The sequence below is a fragment of the Idiotropiscis lumnitzeri genome, chromosome 17, assembly GCF_059441095.1.
Source record: "Idiotropiscis lumnitzeri isolate Australia: NSW breed Sydney's pygmy pipehorse chromosome 17, RoL_Ilum_1.0, whole genome shotgun sequence".
NCBI lineage: Eukaryota > Metazoa > Chordata > Actinopteri > Syngnathiformes > Syngnathidae > Idiotropiscis > Idiotropiscis lumnitzeri.
The window spans coordinates 16,843,958-16,870,730 of NC_142407.1; the positions used below are offsets into that span (position 1 = coordinate 16,843,958).

Below are 26,773 nucleotides of genomic sequence, written 5' to 3' on the forward strand. Positions count from 1 at the left end.
ACGAAAAAATTGATCAACAGCACACACGCGCCAACACAATAAATGACTTTTTTTTTCCCCCTCAGCTCCCCCACCCTGCAAGTGTGTGTTTGTGTGCGCGCATGAAAGAAAGTCCAGTGGCAGTAAAAGTGTCACATGAGTTATTGTTATTAATGCGCTGGAAAAGTACAAGAGGACAACGTGAGCAAACGGGCGTCAAGCGATAAAGCTCCAATTGCGACAATTCTCATCAAAGACCGCGTCACGCCATCTTTGAGGTTCACATGGGAAACATTCGAGGCAAAGCCGATTTATTTGTCGCTCCCAGTTGAAATTCAATGACTGCAAAGCTAACGCGGAACAACAAAGATCATTCATCAATGTAATTTTCAACGGCAAACCATACACATGAAGAGGGAAAGTGGCTACGGGAAATTAGAGTATAGGTTACGGCAATTGGAGACATTCAAACAAGGAGCGGGAACGTGGTCGGGGGCCGACAAGTTTTTTGAAATAGGCCGGAGGGTCGAGGCCGGATCGGTACCGAGGTCGTTGGCCGGAGGGCGACTGTCCGGCAAAAAAAAGGTCAAGTGCCCAGCTCTGCTGAATAACGTTGGTCAGCCATTGCATGTCGTCTTTATCGATCCTACGATTGGGGTCACGTGAAAAAAAAAAATGTTTTGAGTTCAAGCGCATGATCATGAAGCTGAATGGACGAGCGCATCAGGAGAGCTGGTAAATATTCTTCGTCATCCTCGTCATCTGCATCGACTCCTCGACGCCCTCTGAAGCAGCAAAGAGACGCGCGGTGACGACACGCTTCACGCGAGCAAGTTTGAAGAGCCGCTCAGTGAGAGTCACCTTGCTCCTCCCACTTCAAGGAGTCTCCGCCCCCGCCGTCTTCTTCCTCGCGCTCTTCGTCTTCCTCGCGCTCGTCGATGTTTTTGTACGTCGGCTTGAGCGGGCCAAAAAAGAAAGCGATTGAATATTCAAACTGTAAAGTCGCCACGCCATTGGGCCTCACCTGCTCATTCGGACCCGCCTCTTTGGCGGAGGGGAGGAGCCTTTCGATGAGCCGACCGATCATCTTGAACGTGGGCCGCTCGGTCGGCTCCAAATTCCAACACGATGACATCAGCCGGTACCTGAAAAGGAGACGTGTCGATCAAGTTGTCCATCTCCGCTCCCAAACCGCGCCGTTGACGGACGGGCTCAATCACATTTGAGGCGGGGCAAAGTCGGGCCGGTCCATGTGGCGGCCGTCTTTTATCATCTTGTAGAATTTGGTATCCACGGCCATGTTGGGGTAAGGACTCTTCCCTGAAGGAGCCAGACAGAGGTCAGAGGTCATGAGAGCTCCGACAGTGTTGAGGAGCGAGCGTTGCCGCGGTTACCGAGGGAGAAGATTTCCCACAGCAGGACGCCGTAAGACCAAACGTCGCTCTGCACCGTGTACACGCACTGGAAGATGCTCTCGGGGGACATCCACTTGACCGGCAGACGCGCCTGCCAAAATCCACAAAATAAAAGCACGCAGCATGCTCACGGTCACCGTCAAAAAGATGCCAGGTCACAATTGAAGAACGCAGCGGAAGCTTCTTGTCAAAGTAAAACACAAGAGGGCGCCGTCGGCAGCAGTGGCGCAATGTTGCCGAGCGATTGCGTAATAGTAGTCGCGTGCGTGCAATTTGTGCAATTGTTGCATATTAGTTGCGTAGTCGCTGCGCAGGAGTTGTGTGCGAGCCAGGTAGTTGTTGCGTAATTGTTGTGTCGTCGTTCGCCAATAGTTGTGTATCAATCATGGAGTCGTCGTGTCCTTGCTGTGCGAATGTCACGTAATAACGGTGTCGCCGTTGTGTAGTCGTCAGCAAGTAGTTGTGTGTAGTTGCTGTCCAATTCTTGTGTAGTTGTGTGGGAGTTTTGCAGTCGTGGCCGTTGCGTGCAAGTCGTGTCGTCGTCCACTGACATTTCCTTGCACGATGTAGCTGTCGTCATTGCGGATGTCTCGCGCTAAACCAAAGTCGCAGATTTTGGCAACATGGCGGTCGGTCAGCAACACGTTCCTCGCCGCCACGTCTCTGTGGATGCACTGACACGCACACGCACACGCACACACACACACACGCACATTGGTTCGCCACACTCAGAGAAGTGCGTGTGCATGTTGGTGTGCGCGCGTGTGTGTTACATTTCGTGTTGACAGGAAGTCCAAACCTTGAGCCACCTGGTATGAAAACCTCATCAGGTCACTCATACACAAAGGTGCACTTTGCCCAACGCCTGAAGGACACACACACACACACACACAAATGTTATTGTGGGAAGGGGTGCGCGCGCATGTGTGCGTGTGTGTGTGTGTGTGTGTTACCTGAGTGTGAAAGCATCGGTTGCATTTCCTGATATTCGGAACAACATGAGATCCCGCTGTCACTGCATCACAGAAGCATGCGCACACACACACACACACGCGCCAATATTGTGAGATGCGTGCGCATATGCGAAAAAGAAGAAGAGGATGTTTCACCTCCTGAGTCTGACGTTGGAGTATTTGGCATCGTGCTCGGCCTGCTGCAGACTCAACATGGCCGCCACAAAGTGGTGAGCGTGCGCGCGCAGAAAGTTGAGCAGGTCGCCGTGGAAACAGTACTCAGTGATCATCAGCACGGGTCCTGCGAGTGAAGGCAGCAGAGTCAACTCAAGTGGACTTAAGCGAGAGGAGAACTTGGAGAGGCGACCTCCTTGAGTGCAGGCCCCCAGCAGGTTGACGATGTTGTCGTGGTAACCGAGATGGCTGAGAATCTTCAACTCGCACATCAGCGCCTCTCGCTCCTCGGAGTGAGCGCTCGCTGCAGACACAACGGCAAGACCGACTGGTGAGCGACTTTGCTCTCAAGTCGGTGATTCGCAGTCATGTCGTTTTGTGTGAAGCGTATTTGTATTTGTGTCGTCGTTGCGCGTCGGTTAGTTGTGTTGTATTTGTTTCGTGGTAGTTGAAGTACAACTCGTGGGGCTGCTTTGTAGCAGTTGCGTAATATAGCGTAGTGGTCGTAGGAGTCGTTGATTTGTTGCGCTGTAGTTGTGGTGCGGGGGTTGTGTCGTTGAAGTGCAGTTGTTGCGTAGCACTTCTTGTGTCAAACTCCTTCGTGTATTAGTTGTGTAGTGGTCGTGTCGTTGCGTTTTACGTTTGAGCATCTTGACGGCGACGCGCGTTTCGTCCTGGCTGCCGAGGCCGTAGGCCGTGGCCTCCACCACCTTCCCAAACGCCCCCGACCCTAACACACCCCCTGAGGGAGAGAGAGCAAGTGACGGGGTCAAAGTTCAACGCCCGAGAGAGGACGGCGGTCAAAGATTACCCAGGCGCAGCTTGTCTCGAGGAAACTCCCACTTGAGGTTGTTGTATGGCAGCAGGCTGGGGTCCACAAACGTGTAGTTGTTCCCGTGGCAACTCTCCACGATCTTCCAACGAATCTCGTACTTGGGTTTCTGCAAAGGGGACGAGAGGAAAGACAAGGAGGACATGAATGAGGAGGCCGAAAAGAGCAAGAGGAGTCGGAAGGTGACGAAGAGGAGGAGATGGAAAACCAAGATGAGGAGGAGGAGGAGGCAGAAGGGGCTGACGAGGGGTTAAAGAAGGAGGGAGAGGAGGGGGAGGAGCGGCAAAAGGAAGAGGAAGGAGGATGAAGATGAAGCGCGTCCAAGACGACCCACGAACCCGTCTGATCCAGCAGACGAGGAGGACGACGAGCAGGAGGAGCAGGGCGGCGCCTGCTGAGGTGGCCGCCAGGGTCGCCGTCAACACTTTCCTGCCGCCGGAACCGGCGGAAGCTGACGCAGCAACAACAACACGATTGGAACATGTGGACAGAACGTCGGTGCTCAAAGAGGGAGAAAAACTTCAGCGGGTCGGCGAATCCAAAAAGTTCTCAAAAAACGTGGATGTTTTGTTTACACCCTTACGGAGGAAGAAGACATCCCGCCAGCGTCCCACGCTGTTGATGGACACGCACTCGATGGTGATGTCATCAGTTGGTGCTTGCGGGAGGACCAGGTGTATCTTCAGCTCCTCCCCCTCCTGTATGGTGACAGCATCAGGCTGATTTTCCGCCACGTCGCCGCACCTGCATCAGAAAATTCGAGTGACTCAAGGGATCCAAACGGAGACGGCTCCCCGGCCCGTTTTGAACGTACGTTTTGACGAGGCCGCTGCATCGCAACCACAAGATGGTGGGTGGCGGGAAACCGGAACCGCTGCAGGTCAGGGTGTCATTTTGCATCGTGATGACGCCGCTTGGAATGCCTGCGTCGCACCCAATAAACCAACCCATCAGATCAACGGCGCCATTGAGCACCACGAGAAACACGAAGCGTTGCTTACAAAGAACTCGCAGGTCAAAGTTGAATGAGCCACTAACGAGGGCGTTTGCGTAGAATAGCGTGTAAAGACCTTTCTCCTCGTCACGCACGCGCCGCAGCAGCAGACTCGCTTGGGACCTGCCATTGCAAACTTTCGGAATCAGGAAATTCTTTACGTCACGAGGACCTAACCCTCGGAATCTCAGATCTTTGGAGTGGATCCAACAAATACGTAACAATACACAAAAAGAATAGGGGACAGGACGGGACGGGACACGGGACAGGAGAGGCCAGGCTTGGTCAGCCAGGCAGTGCAACACCATTTGAAGAAGAAATTCAACGAGTGGCCAAGAGGACAACAACGGGACACGGCGGGACTGGACGGGGACAGAAGCAAAGTAGTGCTCCACCGTGTGATGACGGGGTGCAATAAGTCGCAAATAGGACAGGACAGGAAAGCTGAAGTAAAGCAGATTATGTTGGGAGAGGACATCATGGCTCATGCTAACCTGTAGCCATGTGAGGTGTAGCTCGGCATGTTTGCCACACTGACATTGGCAGGTGTCGGCCAGGTCCATTCAAGGCTCTTGACCGGCGGGTACGCTTCCACGGCGACGGTCAACATGACGTCTCCGCCTTCAAGCACGTCCACCGTGCTGCTGCTAAACTGCGCAGCCTCCACCGTGTCTGAGCTAAAGTTAGCTAGCACTTGCCAGTTGTTCGTCACGGACTCATCACTTGCGTTGGCATGTCGTCGTCCAAACGGCTCCGTACCTTTCTCGCTAACATTCGGAGCAGTCGTAATGCGCTCCAGGTAGGCAGTCAGGAAGGGAGCATCTGTTGGAGAGAACACGCGCGAAATATGTGATGGACACGGATCTCATGAGCCGATCGGCCTTCCAGTGTCGGGAGACTCCAGTCACATGAATTTTTGGATCGGCTCTTTATGTTATGACGACTTGTCGTCACCAAAGACCCAATTTTACTCGTCTTGCTTGAACTGTCGTAGGATCCCAACTTGACCCGCTTGAAGCTAAGGTCACATCGGTCTTGCACACGTCACATTGTCCGCTCACCTAAGACGCGGAGCCTGGCCGTTGCGGAAGCGTTGCCGGCCTTGTTCCTCGCCGTGCACGTGTAGCGTCCCGCGTGCTGTCGACTGACAGCGCCAACGGTCAGCGTGTTGTAAAAGCGGTTGCTAATATAGCGACGGGTCAGCGTCGCGTTTGGAGCCTGGAGGTGAGCATGCGGCAAATGTGAAACGACATCAAGCATCCTCAACATCAAAGAGCAAGTCGCACCTCTACTTCGGGGTGCGTCCAGGAGACGTTGTAGATGAGGGAGGGGCTGCTTGTCGCACACGTCACCGCAAACGTTTCTCCCGCCACACGGAAAAAATCACTCTGATCCAGTGACACCTCCGGAGGACGACGCTGCCCTAAACATACACACGCCGGAAGGAGAGAGACAAATGAATGAGGGAGAGAGAGAGACAGGCAAAGGACAAACAACCGAGAGACAGACACGAGTCAGACGGGTCAAAGACCGTCAAGTGAGAGACCGTTGGGAGACAGACAGACAGACAGGTGTGAAACAGAAAGCAGAGAGACACTTGAGGGGCAGACAGGTGACACACAGCCAGTTGTGAAACAGGCAGCAAGGAAGCACAGACAGGTGCGAAAACAGACAGACAGACTGATGAGAGCCAGACAGGTGAAAGACGGACAAGTGAGATTGACAGAGGTGAGAGACAGACGAGTCCAGATAGAAAGGCCGGAGAGATGGCCAGGTGAGTGTTCGACGGGCTTCTTACTTGGCATGACGATGAGGTGCAGCGTGTCGGACGTCACGCGCGTCTTGTGCTTCCAGGCGGTGCAGACGTAGCGTCCGTTGAACTTCCTGTCCACATTGTGTATGACGACTCCTACACGAGGATCCGCGCTCACGTTCATGCCCGGAGGCAGAGCGTGGCCACGCCCCCCAGCCCGGTCCCCCTCCGCTCGGAGGGTGAGGTTGGTCACCGACGGGTCGGTCAGCAGACAGCGGAACAGAAAGTCGTCACCCTCCCTGATGTTGGGCGTGAAGCGAGGTGTCACAAAGACCTTGGAAGGGTCGGACGGATCTGACGGATGATTGATGAAGGAAGTCATCACCTCATCAACGGGGATGTTTGACACGGGAAGTGACATCTTCGCTGACAAGCTCACCTTTGACGTACAGGTGCACCGAGGCGTGAAGGTGTTCAAGGCTGCGGTTGGTATATGCGCACCGGTACGTTCCCGTGTGTCTTGGTTGGGCATGCCAAACCTTGAGCACGCCGTCCCGCACCGCCGATGCAGAGCGGAACGCCGTGCTGGACCAGTGCAAGGACGCATTGCCGTGACAACTGAGGACGAAAGCGGAGCCTGCACTCAAAGCCACCTCAGACAGGTTCGGCACCGGGTGCGAGTTCAGTCGAATGGATGGAGAAGAAAAGTCTTCAAGCAAGAGAAAAGGGTCCAACATGTGATCAGGAGATCTTCTCAGCATGAGCTCCAAACTCTTTTACACATTTTCAGTTGTCCTGATTTTCGGGGGGCAATAACAATGCAAATATGAGCTCATTTTTCTTTGAAATGATTTGGGAAGTTTATTTTGAGGCCAAAGAGATTTTCAAGAAGAGTTTCACAAGATAGTGAGAAAAACAGAAGTGAAACCTTTGACTTTAACGTCTGTCAGCAGTTTGGAAGTAACATGCATGTGTGTGTGTTTGGAAAAGAAGAAAACAAAAAACAGGAAGAAAAGCTGCTGTCCTCATCAGGATCAGGGAAAATGGTCGAATTGTCAAATGTTAACAGTTAAAACATCTCATTTTCACATGCTAACATTAGCCGCAAACACTCCTAGCACCGCCCTGTGGGAGAGAGCAGGTAGCTCCGCCCACATGCCATCAATCAGTGCACTGGCTGTCATGGAATGTGTTTGTTATTATCAATATATGACCCATAGTTTCGTCGGACAGACTCGAATGAACACCAAGTGACATACGAAATGTGTTGGGGGGGGCGGCGGGGGCACAATTTTTGCCTGGTCAAAGTACATCAACACAAGTTCTTCTTTCCACTAAATCACAAAAGTAACTACTCATGACTTCCTTTTTTCATCTATGCTACACAGGTAGGGATTTGATTCGGTTTGGTTTCTTACCTTCAGCAGAGACGAGTGGCAGTAGGAGGAAAAGTAACAACATCTTCCTCTTCTTCCTCTGACTGACTGACACTCAAGCAGTTCTTCAACTTCCTGATATGCGCTCACAAGGCTTAGCCCGCCTCCTCAGCTCCCCCAAGCTCACTCAAAACGTCTCGCCGAGGTCTCAGACATCCGACAGTCGGAGACCTTCAAGTGGCCTTCGGCATCATCAGACATGAAAACAGCCTTGGATGGCCAACAGTCTCGATCCGTCCATGGCCTCAGACCTGGATGCAAATTCAGACCTTTGATAGTCTCCAAGCTCAAACGGTAGCCTTACACTACCAATGGCCTCAGATAATACAACCAACAGCCTCAGACCTCAAACAATTTCTGAAACACAAAAGTGGCCTCAGTTTCTTTCACAGCTTTGAGACTAGCAACACTCGGATCTCAAACAATTTTGGACCTCCAATGGGCTTGAACGTCCAACATTCTCAAAGCTTTTTTGGCATTTTCAACAACAGCCTTACACCTTCAATGAGATCAGACCTCCAGCAGCCTCAAATGTCCAACAATTCTCAAGCCTTTTTTGGCGTCAGACCTGCAAAGTCAGATCTCCAAACTGTAATCTTCAGACCGCAAACCATGTCAGAGCCTCAATGGGCTCAGATCTCAGAGGGCTACAGACTATCCTGACTCTCGGACCAGAAAGTTTCAGATTGCCAATGGCCACGAATATCAACCGGTTTCAAACCTTATGTAACATAAGACCCTCCGTGGTCCTAAACCTCCAATGGCTTTGGATGTCCAGTGAGGTCAGACCCCTACCAGACTCCAATTTCCGATAATCTCAGACCTCTTCTGCCTTCAGACCTCAAATAAAAATAGCGTGAGATCTCTAAAAGTCTCCAACCCTTGACGGTCTCAAACATTCAACGGTCGATGACCGCAAGCGCCTCAGATAACGAACAGTTTCGGACCTTGAAAAAAAATAAAGTAAAAATTCCAGTGGTCTCAATTGTCCAACAGTCTAAGACCTCAAGAGAGCTCCAATTGCAATCTTAGACCGCAACCAGTCTCAACCCTTCAATGGCGTCAGATCACCCCTGGATCTCAGACAGAAGAAAAATCGAGAGGAGAAAATTCACACAAGCGGGCGGGCGGGCGGACGGGGGCCATCTTTGTTTTCATGTTGAGAGAACAAAACAAGTTGGAAAGGCTGCTGGTATTTCACGACTTTATTGGAAGCAAAGGAGAAGAAGAAGAAGAAGTTGTTAGAAAATAAATGACAGAAGTATTGCATCACGATAACGTCGTCACAATCGTTACAAGAATGTGATCGATATGAACGAGTTTCTCAAACACGGCTTTCCTCCTCTCCTTCACCTGATGATGTCACTGCCGGTGCAGCGGGCGACTCTTCAGCTCTGAATGGGAAACACAGCAACCAAATCATCATCATCATCGTCGCCGTCACAATCATAATCATGGTCATGACGCTACCTGTCTGCGTCCAGCGCAGTGCCGCCCTCGTGCGTCCCCGCCTTGACAGGAAGGATGTATTGACCAGGGGAGGGTCCCGCCTCCTCCGGTCCCGCCTCCAACAGGCGAACCGTCGCCTCCGGCACGTTACTTCCTGAACCGAGAGGCCATGGTTGACACGGGTGACATTTTAAGCCGCCTTTTGAATAACGCGTGGCGGAGTCTCACCGTTGGTGCTGCTTGGCGCGTTGACGCCCACGGACGTAAGTCGGGATCGAACAACCGCCGGATGGTTGCCTGTCAAGAAGTTGTCCGTCAGTCTGGCGTACGTCTGGGAAGGACGCAAACGGACAACATTGAAGTTGACCTTGACGAGAACACTTTGAGGATAGGACAATGAGGATGCGAAGGACATTGTCACCTTTCTGCAGTCGTCCGTCAACGTGGCGTCCAGGGACGCCACCAAGGACGAAAACGATGGCCTGGAACCGGGATGCTCGCTCCAGCACGCCTGCATCATGCCGTAACTGAGCACACGTATCATCTTGTCACACGCTGTCCTATTTTACGCGCCTTATTTCAAACACATCATTTCGTGTTGCTTCCCATGATGTTTTCACTTGTCAGACATATGGCATACGTGTTGGCCGATCCCATAGCAGTTGTCATGTGATGAGGTCCTATCATGTTGTCATACATCATACGTCACACACGCAAGCAGATCAAGTCATACATGTTGGAGTTGGCGTGCTGTGGTTGCGCCAAGCGGTGTCCTCTCTTCAGCGCCGCATAGAATTGGAGTGTCATGGGGAGGTCCGAGTACGGTCTTTCACCTGCAGCAAAACACACGCGTATGACACGACATGCAGTGTGACCTGTCGTAGCATCTTACCCAAAGAGAAGATCTCCCACAGTAGAACCCCGTAGGACCACACGTCGCTCTGGAAGGAGTAAACGCGTTGGAAAATGCTCTCCGGGGACATCCACCTGAGAGGCAGCAAGGTCTGTTGGGAAAGTCACGAGGAGAAATTGATGTCACGGTCGTGACACACCACTCGTGACGTCACGTGTTGTCGCATGGCACTGACGTGTCCTCGGGCCACGTAGTCCTGATCTTTGAGCAGATCTCGAGCCAGGCCAAAGTCGCCCACTTTCACCAGCCGCTCCTCGCACACCAGGATGTTCCGGGCTGCCAGGTCTCTGTGGATGCACTGCGACACATGACACACGCTAACCTCCAGCTATTCACACGCTAAGCGGACGTCGAGAGGCCCTGTTGAGTTGCGCGAGCGTACATTGCGTGAGGCCAGGAAGTTCATGGCACTGGCGACCTGAAAAGAGAAGCTGTGGAGGTCACTCAAGCCCAGAGTGGTCGAGTCGCTGACAAGTGGAGACGACGGCTCTTTCTGGTCTGAAGGTATACACACACACACACCCGTACGCACGCACGCGTCGTGAAACACATTGATATACTGTCGGTACAGTGACAAGCAGAGGTTCACATGGGTAAAACCAACACAAGCAGGTACACAGCAAGCAGGAAGATGTACACAATAGGTACAGGTATTGCACGCTAAGGGGGGAAAAATGGTATACACACACATTAGCAGCTGCACAAGCGGTACAAGCAGGTACGGGTACACTGGTACACACAAACAGACATAGCAGGTATGTAAGCATCCACTCAAAGAAGTACATTAGCACGTAGGGCGGGGCAAGTACATGTGGAGGAAGACCATGGGGGAGGAGGTACAAGCACACAAATCACTCATGATGTTCCCGTCTCACCTGAGGCCGCATTTTCGTTGTCACTGAGGACGGCGCCGCCCTCCTGCTTGCTCATGTCCATGTAGCCACCGTCGGGCTCTCTGTATGCACGCACACGCACGCAGTGTGTCTGTTTGTGTGTGCATGTGCGTGGATGTGTGTTCTTTGTGTGGAAGTGAGTCTTCCTGCTTTTGAGTGTGTTTGTGTCTACCTCTTAGCGAGTGCGTCGCCGTGAACAAAAGTGTGTTTGTGGCGTCGCAGGAAGTTGGCCAGGTCGCCGTGGCAACAGAACTCGGTGAGCACATAGATGGGACCTACGCAGGAGGCAGATGTCAGCGAGGTGGCGGCCAGCAGGGGGCCCCATTGAATGCTGAGGTCACCTCCTGACGTGCACGCTCCAAGCAGGTTGACGACGTTCACGTGGGGACCCACATGACACAAAATCTTCAACTCGGACAACAACGACCGACACGCCCCGCTGTTGGCTGAACACAAAAACGCGCACGTTTAGCATCACCGTCAGCTTCTGGATAGCGATACCACACACGGAAACACAGGTAATCAGTAAGTGCTACACACACATTTGACCATCTTGACAGCCACTCGGGTGGTCTTCTGGTCTCGGAGAAGACCCGACACCTCGGCTTCCACCACTCGGCCGAAAGCTCCCGAACCCAACACCTCACCTGCGCACACCACACGGCAACGAGGCTCGAGTGCAGTCTGCTACTTGGTACTGCAACCGTACTATGTAGTACTACCGCGACCTAGTGCTATGTTGTCCCGAGGTATTTCCCAAGAGGCTCTGTAGGGAAGCCGGGCAGGATCCAGGTAGGTGTACTCAAGGCCATCGGGACTGACGGAACCAATCAGCTTCCAACGGACTTCATATGGAGGTTTCTGAAGGGCGAGAGGACTTGCAGTGCACTTCTGTGTTGCGTGGGCACACCACGACATGGAGTACTACTGACTTTTCTCCACAGGATGATGAGTATGATCAGGAAGATGATGGCGATAACCACAAGAACCAAAACCAGCACCAACATGGCCACCTGAGACAAAAGAGCTGGACACGATGCGCTTGGTCACTACGAATCTTCAGTCCGTCATCATCAATCCATCCCACGTACTAGTGGACGCCAGTCGGAGGTCTCTGGCTCGCCGTCCCGCAGAATTTGAGGCCTCACATCGGACGGCGGTCAAGGTGGTTGCGGTCTCCAGGCTCAGCAGGCTGCGCACCTGCCAGGGCGAGGACTGATGACGTCACAGGCCCCCCATGCAGGATGACGGCATGGTTTACCTGGGTGAGGCCTCGGTCTGCCAGGACGGTGATGTTCTCCTGCACAATCGCGCCCTCCGAAGCACCTGACTGGCTCGTCCAGCTACCTGTCCCGTTCGCGCACCTGCGGACAAACGCCCAACATTTCCCGTGGCGTCACACAAAACCACTTCATGTGAATGCGTCACCATGTGGGCAGTCAAACGGCAACGATGCTGTTAGCTAATGCTAAGCTAAGTTCTCCTTACCCGTGGGCACTGTGACACGTGAACCAGGAGACAGAAGGGGGCGGAGCTCCTTCACTGACGCACAACATAGCCCGAGTGCTCGTCTCCGTCAGTGACGAGATCCTCGGGGGTGCTGCAGAGACACATGTAGAAGCACGCGTGCACACACACTGAGTTGGAGAGCTGTCAATCACGAGTGACTGACTCACTTACCTTCAACTTGCAGGTAGAAGAACACGTCCTGTTGGTCATCTTCATTGAAGATCCTGGCTGCGTAACTTCCCGTTTGCTCCAAGCGGACCCTCATCAAGGTCAACGTGCTCACGTATCTGTAGCCAACACAAGCCCAATTTAGCCACTTACAATTGCTTTTAGCATCATAGTTATTGTTGTTAGTGTCAGGTTAGCATAGCTGTTAGCATCACATTAGCATGACAGTTGACATCGTTGTTCGCGTCATGTTAGCATTGATGTTAGCGTCACTTTAGCATTGTTGTTAGCAGCAATCAGCATTGTTTCTAACGTCATGGTTAGCCTTTGTGCTAGCTTATAAGTTAGCATTACAAGCATTGTTGTTGTCATGACGGTTGCTATTATCGATAGCGTAAAGGTCGCATTGTTCTTTGGGTCACGGTTAGTTTTTCCGTTTGCGAAACATTTGCGTCACGGTTCGTGTACCTGCCGTCCGTCACACTTGTAGTGGACACGACAGTTGTTCCCGCGGTGATGACAACACTCCGGTTATCTTTGCGCCACAGCACCGTGGGCAGAGGGTGGGCGTCCACCGCCACCTTCAGCGCCACCGTGTGGCCGACCAGCGAAGACACGTTGGTGTCATGTGTGGCACACGCAGAAACGTAACCGCGATCTGTGGAGAGTTCGCATGCGACTGAGTCTTTGCGTCTGCGTGACCGTATGAAGGCTCATGCGGGCGTGTTGGTCCGTCTCTTCTGGATTGTTTGTGTCTGAGGTTGTGCTCGCTGGAACGCGTGTTTTGTTTGTGTTTGTGCGGATTTGTATGTGTGTGCTCACCCAGGACGTTCACGGTGATGTTTTTTTCCATACGTCGTCCCTGCAGTGTTTCCTGGACTGCACACACGTACACACCTGCAGGAAGCATCCAAAACGGTGAGCAGGCCACTTGAGCCTTTTTTGCCCGTCTGTCCCCCGCCGCCCTCCGGACTTATTCATAAAAATGAGGTGACAGCCCAACCCAAAAAACGGGCGTCTGGCCGGGCCGGACTGTTCCGCCCACGGGCCGGACTGCCCAACTCTGACAGTTAGCATAGAAACCGCCCGCGTCATCAGCACCTACCGGAGTCGGCCAGCGTCGCCGAGGGGATGTTGACAAATGACCGGATTTGATTGGGCAAAAATTCTGTGAGCGGCTCAATTTCCTGGAACGACACAAAACACACAAACGTCATCGCCCTGTCAGTCAAGCTTGCGGTTGGCGAGCGAGGCCACCAGTCGGCCGATTCAAACGTTGTCAGTTGAAGAATGTGAGCGTCACCTGCCAGTCATACGAGAATGTGATCCGAGACAACGATTACCTCTCTGCGAGGGAAGTTCCAAGAGAAGTAGACCATGTCGATGTCTTGGACGCTGCAGTTGACAACGAGCGGTTGTCCACGCTTCACCGTTCGGCCGGACGCCATCAAGTCCACCTCCATCTGCTTGGCAACTGGCAGACAGCTCGGTGAGCCGCAGACGGGCGACCAGGACTGGTGAGTGAGCAAACTCACCCACGACACTGAAGACGTAGTAGATCTGCGAGCGCGTCTCCTCCGAACCGTCGGAGGCCACGCACACGTAAGACGAGTCGTTGAGGCGTCCGCTGAAGCCGCGGCCCGGCTCGTATTTCAGTCCGGACGTCGGCACGTCGTCCCCGCGTTCGTACAGGCTGACGTTCAGAAGCGGGTTGGACACCACGCAGGGGATGGTGTCCTCCTCCTTGTCCTTCATCACCACACCCGGACCCACCGGAACAAACCACTGGTCCGGACCTGAGGGGGGCCCAAACAATCATCGTACTGCGTGACAATAAATCCGGCGGCCATCCGAAATTCACCTTGTCCAGGTACAAAGATGTCCATCTCCCGGATCTGATCGGGTGAGGAGCCCTCGCACGTGTACCTCCCGGAATTCCTCCAGGTGACGTTGAAGAGCCGCAGGATGCTGCGGGATCCTTGCCGTTCCACCGCCACGTCGCCCTCTTGGGACTCCTGCCACGGCAAGCGCCATGACACCTCGGCCCACCCGGAACACACCTGCGAGACAGACAAGAGTCACGCCAAGATCTGAGCGTGATAAAAGCAGCACGAGACGCTCGAGTCTTCTGGTGTTGGGAGATTTCGGTTTGGTTTGGGGAGAAACGGAGCGTGGAGGTCGGAAGGTCACAACGTGTCGCGTGTCGGCCGCGTGATGCAACGTGGCCGTTACGGCCCGCGCATACGCGGGAGTACAAAGAGGCCTTCAGATGAAGATCCAGAAATGGTGTTTTGACTCAACCAAGTAGTTCCCCACTCTCACAGACTTCGGGCCATGGCTATTTATTTTCTACAACAAACGCGAACGCGTGACGAGTCGACGGAGAGAGAGACATGAGAAGTCTTACTGACCACAGTAAAGTTGGAGTGAGACTGGAGCAGAACCCGGGAAGCGAGTGGAATCAGCTCCAGACTGACAACGCCTTCAGGAAGAACCAGGAGCACGCCTATAAACACACACACATGCACAACCACATAGACTGTGGTCAGTCCACCTAGCCAATCAGCAAGAAGGACAGACAGCCACTTTGTGTTCTTACTGACCCAACAGGAAGTGCAGAAGTTTCAGACTTCCTGTTAGTACTCTGACAGGCACCAGCATGACTCCCAACTCTGATCAATCACATCACAAACTTGTTCCTCTTTGATCGTGGCCTGCTCCAGGTAGCAACATGTTGCAACACGTGACAAGATGAACGTACGGTACGTAACGTGTTGCATGTGACCGTTCCGTGATGTCACACATTCCATGTAACATGTTTGAAGCGGTCACCTGTGACACGGCACGGTGCATTTTCCACGTTATCATTTGTGTCACACGTTCTGCACTTGATGCTACATGTTCCAAGGTTGCATGCTACGCGCAACATGCCGCATCCTACACCTCGCTCCATGTTACTCGTTACACATATGAAACATGTTGCTGCAATTGTGTGTCGTGTGTAACGCATACTTGTGACTTGCCAAACATGACATGGCGCTGGTCACAGGGCCAACTGCAAGTTGTTACGCGTGACACTCACCAGCCCGCATCAGTCGGTCATGTCGAATTTGCTTTGGCGAGGATCAGAAGATGCAAAAATGATCAACCTGCTCAAAGATAAACAGATGACAAAATGTGAAATCAATAAACAAGAAACAATTTGTGGAAAATATGAGCGGATCACCACACGGAGGCGGAGTCAACACGTGTCTGCTACAGCCATCAACAAACTTTCTCGTCTTTGCTTCTATGGAAAGTCGGCTGCCGATTACAAGATCCACAATTGCTATTGGGATCCGTAAAGAGAGTTTAAAAAATATCGCCCATCCGTTCGAGGAGTGAAGTAAAAAAAAAAAAGTTTTCACACCAGCATCCAATCCAGAGTCACATCAAAATAGTTTTTGTCTCACCTTTTTCTCTCTTCTTTTCGGCGCCCCCCCTTCTCTTTCCGAATCTTTTTCGTCCCACCGCTCGATGACTGGAAGCAAACTGACTCGCTCACTGAACGGGCGAGCGGGGGGGAGACAGAGAGAAAGCGTCTGTTTTCAATCTGCAGCTCTGCCAAACCAGACAGGAAGTCAACTGAGGTCCACCACACACACACACACACACACACACACAGTGAGTCGTAAATGTGGAAAGTTGAAGGAAAAAAAAAACTAATCTCCACCAACTTAGACATCAACTCTGCTCTGTCTATGTGGACACACGTCTCGACATTTGAAATACACGGCATTTGATACACAACTCATAGATGATCTGCAATGAATCCATTTCTTAGTGTTTGAGTCTTGCGTGTAATTGGACAACACACAGACCCACTCTACCGTGTCAACATTTACTTTTCAATTGTCCGCATCTGCGATATTTGCAATTGCAGCGGAACACCTCACGGATTGTAGACTTTAGTTTTTGCTCCAGCACAAATGTCATCCTTGAGTCTTTTTACTTGCGACAGTACCAGCAAAAGTGACACGGGAGGTCCAATGTGGGGACACCCCGGCGAGGGAGAGTCTATCATGTGAAGAAAATTGATCTCCTTTGAAGGAGAGTTCAAACGATGACACTCTTGCAACTTTGTTTTGTCTCATGAAGGCTTTTAATTGTTGGTGGTCTGTATCTTCCTTCAAGGCATTCGTATTACCTGCCAATTGATACGACACCATATGGAAAGGCCCATCTGTTGTGAAATGCGCCATAAAAATAAAATGGTGTTGTATCGTCTGTGTCACGTCATTTTGGCGGCGCTCATACAACTGGAGACAAATTCCAAAGTGAGACAAAAGTGTCTTTTGACACACTTGGCCAGCGAGGAAGATTCTGATTCTGTTTCTGCTGTCGGCCGCACAGACGCACGCGCCGGTATGGCCACATCTTTGCGATTCTGCCGCATATTAGATTCCAGTATTCAGACCGATCAGACACAGCTCGTGCCACATCTGGGCTAGATTACTGTCGTGCATTTCACTTTGGAGTCAGCCAGTCCTCCCTCGAGTGTCCCCAGTTGCTCGTCTTTTAACTGGTGCTCGGAACACGGATCAAACTTGAGAGTTGGCTTTAAGACACTTCTGTTTGTCTTCAAATTTGGAAATGGCCTCGACTGCTAATTTACTGTAAACGATATGCTTTGTTAGGCTTATCTGCGACATGTCATTCACGCTTATCGTATTGTACATCAGGCTGTAACATGAGCAAACGTGGACAAAGTGAAGCCATACGCACAATAGAATGCACGCTTGCTTGTACACATACTTGCGTGATGACGTGAGCGAGAGGAACTGGTTGTGCAAAAAAAAAACAAGTGACGGAGCAGGTCGGACGATATCTACCAGTCACATGAAGCCATCTGTTCTAGCGACGTCCCCACACAGAAGGACATATGCCGCAGGAACGAGAGAGCGAAACGCGGCAGGCAAGTGCACGAGAGACAAGAGGACGGAAGACGCAAGACGACGAAGCCACAAAAGGTCAAGTGAGAGCAGCATCTAAGAAGTGACACGGTAAGAAAAGGTCCCCGTGACACATCGAGAGCATGACTGCCATGCAAAGACATTGTGTGTGTTACATTGTCCTGTTGTCATGACAACAGCCAATCCGCTTGGCCCAATAACTTTTCTGATTAACGTCCAATCGTCTTTGCTTCGGATCACTGATCGATTAAGCGTAACTCACCCTCTCCGCCAGATGTCTCCGCCCCCGCCCGTCCCCAAGCCGAGAGCTCGCTACGCGAGGGACAACCGAGGCTCCGCCTCCCTGAGGGATGACCGGTGAGTGTATGTACACACACGCACACACGAACGCACACCCCTGCCTGAGTTTTTTTTGTTTTTGTTTTTGCTCTGCATTCATTAAGCGACGGTGGTTGGGTAATTATTTCCCTGATTTCAGTCGTTTGACCGCAGCTAGGTTCACATGGCTTCTAATTTGACCGTGACATTTCATCGGTGTCATTGTTCTGAAAACTGCAGGCCCGAATAGCATAGACCCAGAATTCAACCGTCGCATCATTTATTTTCCGTGGTTCCCTTTTCGCGTTTTTATTCGCCGAGTCCGACATTTTTCAACACGAACATGCTCCCCTCGGTCGTATCGACAGCAGATATGGAATACACGTCGCTTGGATTCACGAACTGCCATCTGGAGGAGATCAAAGCTTGGATGACAAACAGCTTTTTGACAGTTTAACATTCCCAAAGCAGAAGCACTCCACTCCCTCACTTCTTCGGCCACCTTTCTTGACCGGAACTCCTCCCTCTCTCCTTCTGTGACTCATTCGAGAGTCGAGTCGGGCTCCGGCCCCCCGCCTCCCCGCGCGATCCTCGTGAGGGGAAGCGGCTCAGATAATGGATGGATTGTCCCAATTAGCGAGCAACACTAACAAACACAAACTTCTCTCCCGGTGGTCAATGCTGACAAACACGTGTGCGCTTGTCTTTCAGAAATCAGAAAGTTTCCAAGGGAGTTCAGTTCAGAACAGGTACATGCACACACGCACGACAACAGAATGTTGTCACACTTTTGATTGGCTATGAAAGAGTTAACAAGTACAACTCAAGTCGACGTCCGTGTCACAAACTGGTTTGGAAACGAGATTCCAAACCAGTTTGTGACATCACGTTGACACACGCACACACATTGATGAACGTCTCACAAATATTCAGCATCATCAATGCATCCATCCAATCACTATTCAATGATGTCACCGTTTCCCGCCCCTCAGATGAAGACGGCGGGTCACCTGTGGACGTTCCATATATGGTCGCATTTGTCGGTGACTCCGCCTCCAGCCCGCCCCCCTCATCTCCACCCTCCATACACAGCATTGCTAGCAACATCGCTAACCACATACCTAGCTTAGCGGGAGCAGCTAGCGCCATCTCGAACCCCGCTGCTGCTCCCACGCTCAGCCCCTGCGGCACGCCACCGGCTACCTTAGGCGCCATTGTTAGCTCCTTGTCAAACATGCCCAGTTTGGCCGGGATGCTAAGCATGGTGGCTAACTCACCGTCCCAATCTGCGAAAGGCATCCCTCCTTCGACATCAGCTGGTAAATCAATTCATGCTCACTTTCTGATTGAAGATCAAGTCACAAAGTAGTCTTTCTTGGGTTTTCCTCTCCTGTTCCAGATGTTGTTGTCGTGGACTCGGCAGCGCCGGCAGAGGGCCATGTTGGACTTGCAGAACCAGGTAGTGGCGAGCCAAAGTCAATGGCTGTGTTGTAAATCACTCCCCATTTGATTGATGCCCTTTAAAAATGACACACACCTCTGCAATGTTTGTTCAAACCAGTTACCATTTTGTATGTCGATATGAACTCAAACTAGACGATGTACAGGGAATAAAAGTTGTAAAGCTCATTGGTTTTGCTGCAGAAAGATAGTCACAAAAGTGGAAGGTGGCGGGAGGAGAGTTGGGTCCGCCTGTGGCCATGCCTCAGGCAGGTTGGGTGGGCGAATAGCGATAAAGGAGACGTCCCAGCGGTCCTTGTGCTCCAGCAGTCTGGTCCCTGGTCAAGGAGGCGTTGGATGGGAAGCCCCCAACTGTGCCAGCAGGTCTCAGTCGTCTCTGAACTTGACCCGAATGGACCCTGCAAACCAGGTCCAAAGTCTCCGAAACTCCTCTTTGCACAGCCAACAAGATATACCGCATGATAGCACCCTCTTGTGGCCAGTAATTGGAGGAGCGTCGCATCCCCATTGCGCTCAAGTTGAGACGTGGATTCTGCCAGCTGAGCCTCAGCCAGAAAACAAGCTGCTCAGTGGCCTGGTCCTGATTGAGGCACACTTGGTGGGGCAACAACAGGGCTTGGCCGCCATCAAATTAGACAGAGTAGACCTCGCGTAGCAGGTTCAAGGCCTCATCACTCATCGAGGTGCATGTAGCATCGAGTGATCTGGATGTAGAAAATCTGAGATTCTTTTCAATGCTCTCACTCTGTTTGGAGTCATTCACTCATTAGGGACTCCTGAATCACTACAAAGGGATTTTCAGAAGACAATTGTATCAAATGTATAAAAATCCCTCGCGAAGGAGTAGGGGACTAGGGCAGCGTTAGGGAACTCCGGTTCCTGGGGAGCCTGTTTTAGATCTCTCCTGATTCACAGGATCTGGATCATTTCAGGCTTTTAAAGAGCTCGTTGATCGTTTGAATCAGGCGTGTTTGGAGTAGGGAGAGAGTCCTACCCTTGGATTAGGGAATACATCCAGCGTTAATGTTAGCAATCTTCCTTCCTACTTGTGCTCCACAGCGGAAGAGGATGATGATCTCTACATCACAGTGTTGGAAAGTTGGGATGACGACGTCGATTCCGACTCATCCACTGAGGAGGAACTTTATCAAAACTGGCCTGGCCCCGCTGCGGCGAATGGTCCAATGAGAGGAGACCTCGTAGACAACCTGCTCAACTGCTCCAAGTACATACTCACGACCACACGAGTACTATACATACGGCTACAACTGGAACGACACCTGGTACTACATCGAGAACTACACCTGGTATTCCACTTAGCACTACAACTAGTGCCACATTTTTTGTTTCAGTGAATACTGCATCTAGTGTTTCACCTGGTACCGTACACTTCAGAATCCATCTTGTGCTATTCCTGGTACTACACCATGTACTACTCTTGACAGTACACTATGACACCCAGCACGATACTTGACAGCACATGGCGTACTGCAGTTTGTTGTCCACGTATTACTCCACCAGGTAGGACAATTGCAGGCGGACTAATTGTTTGCTTTGCGGCGTCACTTGCAGTCGTTCCGCGAGTATGACGCCTCCTCGGCCTGCCCCGCCTCTTCCTTTACACGCTGGCCAATCAGCAAAGAGCAGGAGTGCTTCCAAGCAAAAGATGCCAAGGTACACAACAGACTCACAAAAGATTGTGCCGTGACACGACTCACACGCGATATTTTCACCGTTGTTACCGTTATCGTGACTGTTGCCGCCTTTGTTCTCGATGTTCGTCACGGTTGTTCTGGATGGTGTTCCTGTTGTGATGGAGCGTGTTTTTTTTGTTTATTGTTTTTTTTTTGTGTCTTTGTCAATGTTGCTGTCCTCCATTTTCTTGTTGCCGTCACGGTTGTTGTTTTGGCTAACATAACTTATGATTGCTATTGTTGTCCTTGGTGACCGTTTGTCTTGTTTTTTTTTGTGGCTGCGGTGTAGCGTGGCAACCATCCGAGTGTCGAGGAAGAAAGGACACAGCCCACCCGCTGGTACGCAAAGTGCGGTGGTCCGAGCGGGCTGGTTGGACGTCTGGAAAGGCTTCAGGTAGACGAAGGCGCTTCACAGGTCGACGGAGACGAGCCGGATTCATGTGGAGCCTTGTGTTCCCATTAGAATGAAACCGAGAGACCAAACGGAATGAAAATGCTCCACGTAAACACCTCAGCCTAAAGAAAAAGGCTGAATCCGAAGAGAATTTTGGTTTCGCCAATCCGATCAGAAGTTACATAAACAGGCAATCGGAAAAGCCGGCCCGTCTTGATGCAAACGCGTTGTGATGTCGTCATTGACTCACTTGAAAATTGGCGGCCTCCGACCGCCGTATGTCTGCAATGGCTGAATGTTTGGACCGCCTTAATCAAGAGCTTGCAAAAGCAATTTCAATCGCTGTTACAAATCGACGGCTGAACTATGTTTTCAAGACTTCAACTGGAATGACAAAAAAAAGGCTCATGTAAACTGGTGACTCATTGACTAGCTGAGTGATTGATTTATTGGTTGATGGACTGCCAACAGAAGTCTTCTCTCTTCTGATGACAAATGTGTTCATTCTTTTAGACACAACGTCTTTTGGGCCACACTGGATGGACAGTTGATGTCTCTGTGGAAAAAACGGACAGTAAGTGTGCGTGTGTGTGTGTGCCTGTCGTGAGTGACAACGGTGTGTGTTATTTTTGATTAGGACCAGTTCAGCGAGGTTCTCTTCCACGTGTCCAGCATCACAAACGTGAAGAAACTGGACAGAGGAAGATTCTCCGTCTACTTCAAGAAGAAACATTACGACTTCATGGCTCACAGCGACGGTCAGATCTCACTCGACGCTACACAATTGCGTGCCGCACTTCTCGTTGCTCGGCAGGATATTCGGGTCGTCGATGCCCAACCGCTCGACACGTTCACGTTTGCGCTGCAGATGTTCAGGACGGTTGGGTCCAGTCTCTGCTGGCATCGCGGGGTCAGCCCAGCCCCGCCGCCTCGGAAATCCACGGAGCCATCACGGTCAAGGACCCCAAGAGCCGATTCTACGCCGCAGTCTGGGGCCACGACTTCTGGATTTACCAGAACAAAGACGGCTTCCAGCTAGGCATGGCCTGCTACAGCATTCCCCTCAACCTGGCCGCCGTACGGACCACGGGGAAACACTCCTTCACCCTCACCACGCCGTTCAGGACCTTCAAGTACACACGCGTTTGTCTTTGCTTTCCCGTCCTCTGTGGTGTGTGCCCGTGAGAGGGCCGCGAGACGCGCCCCGCCCCCCCTTTGCCTGACCCGCCCCTATCTGACTCAATTGTCTACCTCTTTGCCCCGCTCCCGCCAACAGTCTGTCTGTCGATTCGTCGAAGGATCTGTCTGTGTGGCTGGAGGGTTTGTCCTCGACCATCAGCAGCGCTCTGTCCTGCAGCCAGGTGGCGACGCGCCTGTGGAAGAACCCGTCCAACCGACAGTGCGCCGATTGCGGTGCCGCCGACCCAGAGTGGGCGGCGGTCAACCTGCTGCTCGTCATCTGTCACAGCTGCGCAGGTGAACGCAGCCCCGCCACACTCACGTTCATGCTAGCGAGCTAATGCTAACGGCCATTGCGCAGGGCAACACCGAGCTCTGGGCAGCACCCTGTCCAAGGTCCGCAGTCTGAAGATGGACAATAAGGTGTGGACTGAACCACTCATACAGGTGCGGAGGGAGGCGGGGAAGGAACATTCTGGAAAGATGGCTGTCTGTCTCTCTCATTTTGGAAGCCCTCCTCTCTCACAGCTGTTTGTTGCCCACGGTAACCGCTTGGCAAATCAGGTGTGGGCCCCCCTCGTGCCCTCCGCGGAGAAGATCGGCTCAGAGGCCCCCGATGAGAGCAGGTCAAAGTTCATTCAGGATAAATACAGCAAGGGGCGCTACAGACGTGTGCACGCCCTCGCGTCCTCGGCTGAGCTGATGCAGCAGGTGTGACGCCGTGCGGTCCTGCAAACGTGATCATGCGAGCACGCGTACACACGTAGCGACTGAAGCGTTTTGTTTTAGAGGCTGCGAGAAGTCGTTTGTGGCGGGGACGTGGAAGAAACCTTCTCACTGATTTGTTCGGGCTCAAAGGTGACAGACAAGGTGACACACTCTCATGCACGCGTGACATCGCGTCCTTTCTGCAGGTGTATCAAACGGACCCTCAGAGCCCCTCCCCCATCCAGCTGGCTGAGCGAGCCGGGCAGGCGCTGCAGGCTGAGCTCCTCCGACTCAACGAGTACACAGGTCAAACACACAAATTCACAAGTACACACACGCACACACAAATATTCACGCCCCTTTCTTTTTTTTTTTTTCCACGTTTAACAGAGGTTCCACCTTACCTCCCAAAATCGGGATATAGGAGAGCCAAGTCCACCCCCTCGGGTAATTCAAATTTTCAGTGAAATGTCTGAAATATTATTGATTCCATTTCGTTGTCGCGTCTGTGTAGGAGAGGAAGACGAGGAGCTTCATGGCAAACTAGAAGAAGATCGTTTCCTCTTCTCTGTGGAAAATGACTCCGCAGCTTGCGACGTCCTTGATTTACGGGAGGTTTTGTCACTTTTCCGAAAGGATGGGTAAATACTCCGCACGTGTTACAGCACGAGTCATTGGAACACTCACGAGTTTTCCTTCCTCCAGGGCAACTTTTCAGTTTGAGTTGACCACTTTGGACAATCACCTCATTTGTGTGGCAGAGAGTGAGGACGAACTCCTCATCCACCTGGTCCATATCCTCAAGGTGAGAGTCCTCAGGACTGTTTGGCGCACCCAGGCCGGGCCTCACAACATCAGACGGGACAAACATAGCCAGAGAACAGGACAAACATCACCAGAACACCTGACACTCATTTGTGTTTTTCAGGTGATTCTGCCGGGCGGTGTGTCCTATGCTGAGGTGTGCGGGGCAGTGGCGGTCAGCAAAGTGTGTGTGGTGGAAGACAGCGGCGGCTCCGACAACTCCGAGGCCTGGTTGCTGCTGTGGGACGGGGGCGTCAGCGTCCATCGCGCTCGCAGAGACTCCAAGCAGACGCTAAAGATGGAACTGAGTGCACTCAGTCACCACGGTAACCAGCCTTTTTTATGGATCTCAATTCCAACGGAATGATCCGCATTCAAAGGAACATTCAACAACATTTCTTTAGAAATGGATCCATCCGAAGACATCGTCACCATGGTACTTACGCAAAGGTTGGTGGCCACTCCAATATTTATATTCTGTGTTGCGTTGCGTTGTGACACTGGTTACATGTGCGTAAGCGACAAGACCCCGACAACTGACAGGCCTCAGACAACAAGACAAGACTCCAGTCCCTTGGCAAGACAAAGATACCCAAACAAATCTAAGATGACGTGCCGCCAAGACTTAAAGCATCTGAAACTCAAGCCATTGGACAGGAAAACTTACTGACCTCATTCCAGATGACAACACAAATGCACAGTACAAGACTGAGGCCAGCAGCCCAGACAACAGACTAGCCAGACACCACCTGACAAAATGCAGATCACCTGCCAGGATTCAGACAACCCGATAATACTCAGACCATCTGACAAGACAAAGATCATCTGATAGGTACGAGACCACCGGCCAAGGCAACCGACGCTGCTGATCCCACCTGAGACCAGACCACTTGACAGGTCTTGGCGCAGCAGACAAGACTCAGGCCACTCGACGAGACAAAAGACGACGCGGGGTTTTGGTGTTGTGCTGCGCTCTTTTGTTTGTCAGGTGACACATGTTGCGTGTGCGCAGGCGTGTTTCACTGCACTTTGACGAGCACGACAGCTGCGGCAGATGGTACCGCCTCCTGCAGGACGCTCTGGCCAATCAAAGCGCTCCCGAATCTCCGGTAACGTCCAACCCGACGCTGTACCCGCTGAGTGACCTCAAGGAGATGGACTCGGTGCCGCTTGCCATCCAGCGATGCATCCAACACGTCAAAAAGCATGGTTGCAACTTCCTCTTGGACTTGAACATCTCTTTTGCATGTACTTACTCTTCGACAACTCCCTTAACACGCTCCTCTTGGTTCTCTTCCACTCAGGTCTGAAAGTGGAGGGCGTTTACCGGCGTTGCGGCCTCGCCTCCAAAGTGTCCCAGCTGGTGGAGGCCTTGGCGAGATCTCCGGCTACTGCCCCACTGCAGTCGGATGAACAGGGTGTGCTGGACGCTGCCGCCGCCCTCAAGCAGTACATACGGCAACAGGAAGTAAAACTCTTCCCCGAGAGCGATCGCAACGACTGGATGCGAGCTGCTGGTAGGTCCAACTTCTGTACCGTTGTGAGGTTTTTGGTTTTTCCCTATTTCATCGTCATCGACTGTCTTAGAAATCACTCCATTTGCAGTCTACAGTAGACGGAGTCGTGAGTTGGGATTAAGCCCAATTTACGGGGGTACCTTGACTTTTGAACAAAGTCCCAGTTGCAGAACTTTGTGTGTCAAGTGATTTCAGATGAGCGTGCCAGGTTCTCAGCCTACCGACGGCTGCTATGGCAACTGTCCTCTGAGCAGCGAGGAACGCTCAACGCCTTGTTTGGACACTTCTACATGTAAGTAGGCGTGGAACATCATTCACGATGACTTTTTGCACGCACACGATCGGAAGTGAAAGCCTCCAACTGCGAACTGGAAAAATCGTCGCTGTCCTCCATGGCCAAATTGTTTTCATGCGCACACACACAAGCCGTTATAGTCAGTCCCTTGCGGTGTCGGTTTTGTCGCCAGGGTCCAGACATTCAGTCAAGTCAACAAGATGTCGGCCCACAACCTGGCCCTGGTTCTGGTTCCCTCACTCTTTGACAGTCTGAACGGCGACCTGCTCAAGCTGACCCGCGAGTTGGTCCTGTACCACACGCCGCTCTTCCTGGTAGGTCACGTGACCGCCGTGCTCATTTGCGGTGCCGTCGATAAGCCTCACCGATTGCCTCGGGATGACTTTGCAGACACGCGAGCAGCGGCGGCAGCGGCACGACGAGGAAGAGGAGGAGATCACGGTCCTCTGAGCGACAACCACGAAGACACATGTTGGTTAGCGATTAGCTCGATGGCGAGCACCTCGCTCGTGTTTCACTCCAATCAGCTAAAGCGAATATTAAAAATCCAGACTCCAGCTATCAGCGTCCTCCCTGGTCTCCTGTTATTTGTTTTTTGTCGTTCCAATAAGCGCCTCGCAGATCTCCGGCCGCGTGTTGCATTCTGGGCAAGGTCGTCCTTTTGGCCAAGCGTGGCATTTAAAACGAGTTGAAAGCAACGAAGAAAGCTGGGATTGAAACCATTTCAAGTGCGAGATTCCATCCAAAAAACGTCAAGTGATCAATTTGAAAGCCGCATCCTCCTTGAAAATGTCTTTCCTGAAATGATACAAGCTGAAAGAATCTTTTTTTCTTCCTGGCATTTTTTCATGAAAGCAAACATTTTTCTCAAAATGTCATTTCTTTTGTATTTTGACTTCACAAATAAGATATGGCTATAAGGGAACAAAAAAAAACAACCACTAATTCTTAGATTTGGATTCTCTGAAATTTTGGGGGGAACA

General features: G+C 51.9%; 3 protein-coding genes across 6 annotated transcripts; 1 reads left to right on the forward strand and 2 right to left on the reverse strand.

Moving 5' to 3' along the window:
* Positions 1-123: 123 nt before the first annotated feature.
* Positions 124-7,631, reverse strand: csf1rb (colony stimulating factor 1 receptor, b). Of its 3 annotated transcripts, none has more exons than XM_088279458.1 (22): positions 7,519-7,631; positions 6,540-6,809; positions 6,146-6,454; positions 5,634-5,770; positions 5,409-5,565; positions 4,842-5,169; positions 4,355-4,470; positions 4,168-4,276; positions 3,937-4,097; positions 3,692-3,804; positions 3,333-3,462; positions 3,162-3,263; positions 2,715-2,825; positions 2,504-2,648; positions 2,348-2,409; positions 2,168-2,259; positions 1,946-2,068; positions 1,374-1,485; positions 1,200-1,299; positions 1,004-1,124; positions 841-934; positions 124-764 (listed from the first exon to the last, which is right to left on the reverse strand). In XM_088279458.1, exons 1-22 carry the CDS (start codon positions 7,559-7,561, stop codon positions 703-705), a joined length of 2,997 nt encoding a protein of 998 aa, XP_088135584.1. In that variant the 5' UTR covers positions 7,562-7,631; the 3' UTR covers positions 124-702. The 3 variants fall into 3 exon arrangements, with proteins under 3 accessions (XP_088135584.1, XP_088135583.1, XP_088135585.1); XM_088279457.1 differs by having other exon boundaries at positions 6,540-6,895; positions 7,519-7,551; XM_088279459.1 differs by lacking the exons at positions 124-764; positions 841-934; positions 1,004-1,124 and having other exon boundaries at positions 1,196-1,299; positions 6,540-6,895; positions 7,519-7,555.
* A 1,101-nt stretch (positions 7,632-8,732) lies between these two features.
* Positions 8,733-16,446, reverse strand: LOC148320640 (platelet-derived growth factor receptor beta-like). 2 transcript variants are annotated; one of them, XM_088279456.1, is made up of 28 exons: positions 15,921-16,446; positions 15,551-15,617; positions 15,072-15,140; positions 14,880-14,974; positions 14,330-14,528; positions 14,004-14,264; positions 13,812-13,942; positions 13,574-13,655; positions 13,291-13,365; positions 12,937-13,126; positions 12,472-12,587; positions 12,280-12,391; positions 12,053-12,155; positions 11,883-11,991; positions 11,724-11,818; positions 11,520-11,652; positions 11,334-11,438; positions 11,133-11,237; positions 10,964-11,066; positions 10,774-10,853; positions 10,281-10,396; positions 10,074-10,196; positions 9,878-9,989; positions 9,719-9,818; positions 9,407-9,512; positions 9,214-9,316; positions 9,007-9,139; positions 8,733-8,930 (listed from the first exon to the last, which is right to left on the reverse strand). In XM_088279456.1, the coding sequence occupies exons 2-28, from the start codon at positions 15,558-15,560 to the stop codon at positions 8,861-8,863; spliced, it is 3,036 nt and encodes a 1,011-aa protein (XP_088135582.1). In that variant the 5' UTR covers positions 15,561-15,617; positions 15,921-16,446; the 3' UTR covers positions 8,733-8,860. The 2 variants fall into 2 exon arrangements, 1 of the variants encoding a protein (XP_088135582.1); XR_015839586.1 differs by lacking the exons at positions 8,733-8,930; positions 9,007-9,139; positions 9,214-9,316 and having other exon boundaries at positions 9,465-9,512; positions 10,281-10,316.
* Positions 16,447-17,300: 854 nt separating this feature from the next.
* On the forward strand, positions 17,301-26,359 carry LOC148320641 (arf-GAP with Rho-GAP domain, ANK repeat and PH domain-containing protein 1). The gene is made up of 26 exons (XM_088279455.1): positions 17,301-17,510; positions 17,695-17,777; positions 18,450-18,487; positions 18,731-19,057; positions 19,138-19,197; positions 20,259-20,424; positions 20,772-20,873; positions 21,183-21,287; positions 21,801-21,861; positions 21,925-22,045; positions 22,156-22,420; positions 22,564-22,763; positions 22,828-22,913; positions 22,995-23,177; positions 23,256-23,324; positions 23,381-23,480; positions 23,565-23,621; positions 23,689-23,815; positions 23,880-23,979; positions 24,103-24,304; positions 24,383-24,428; positions 24,991-25,187; positions 25,283-25,495; positions 25,682-25,787; positions 25,963-26,104; positions 26,181-26,359. Exons 2-26 carry the CDS (start codon positions 17,695-17,697, stop codon positions 26,238-26,240), a joined length of 3,216 nt encoding a protein of 1,071 aa, XP_088135581.1. The 5' UTR covers positions 17,301-17,510; the 3' UTR covers positions 26,241-26,359.
* Positions 26,360-26,773: the final 414 nt, after the last annotated feature.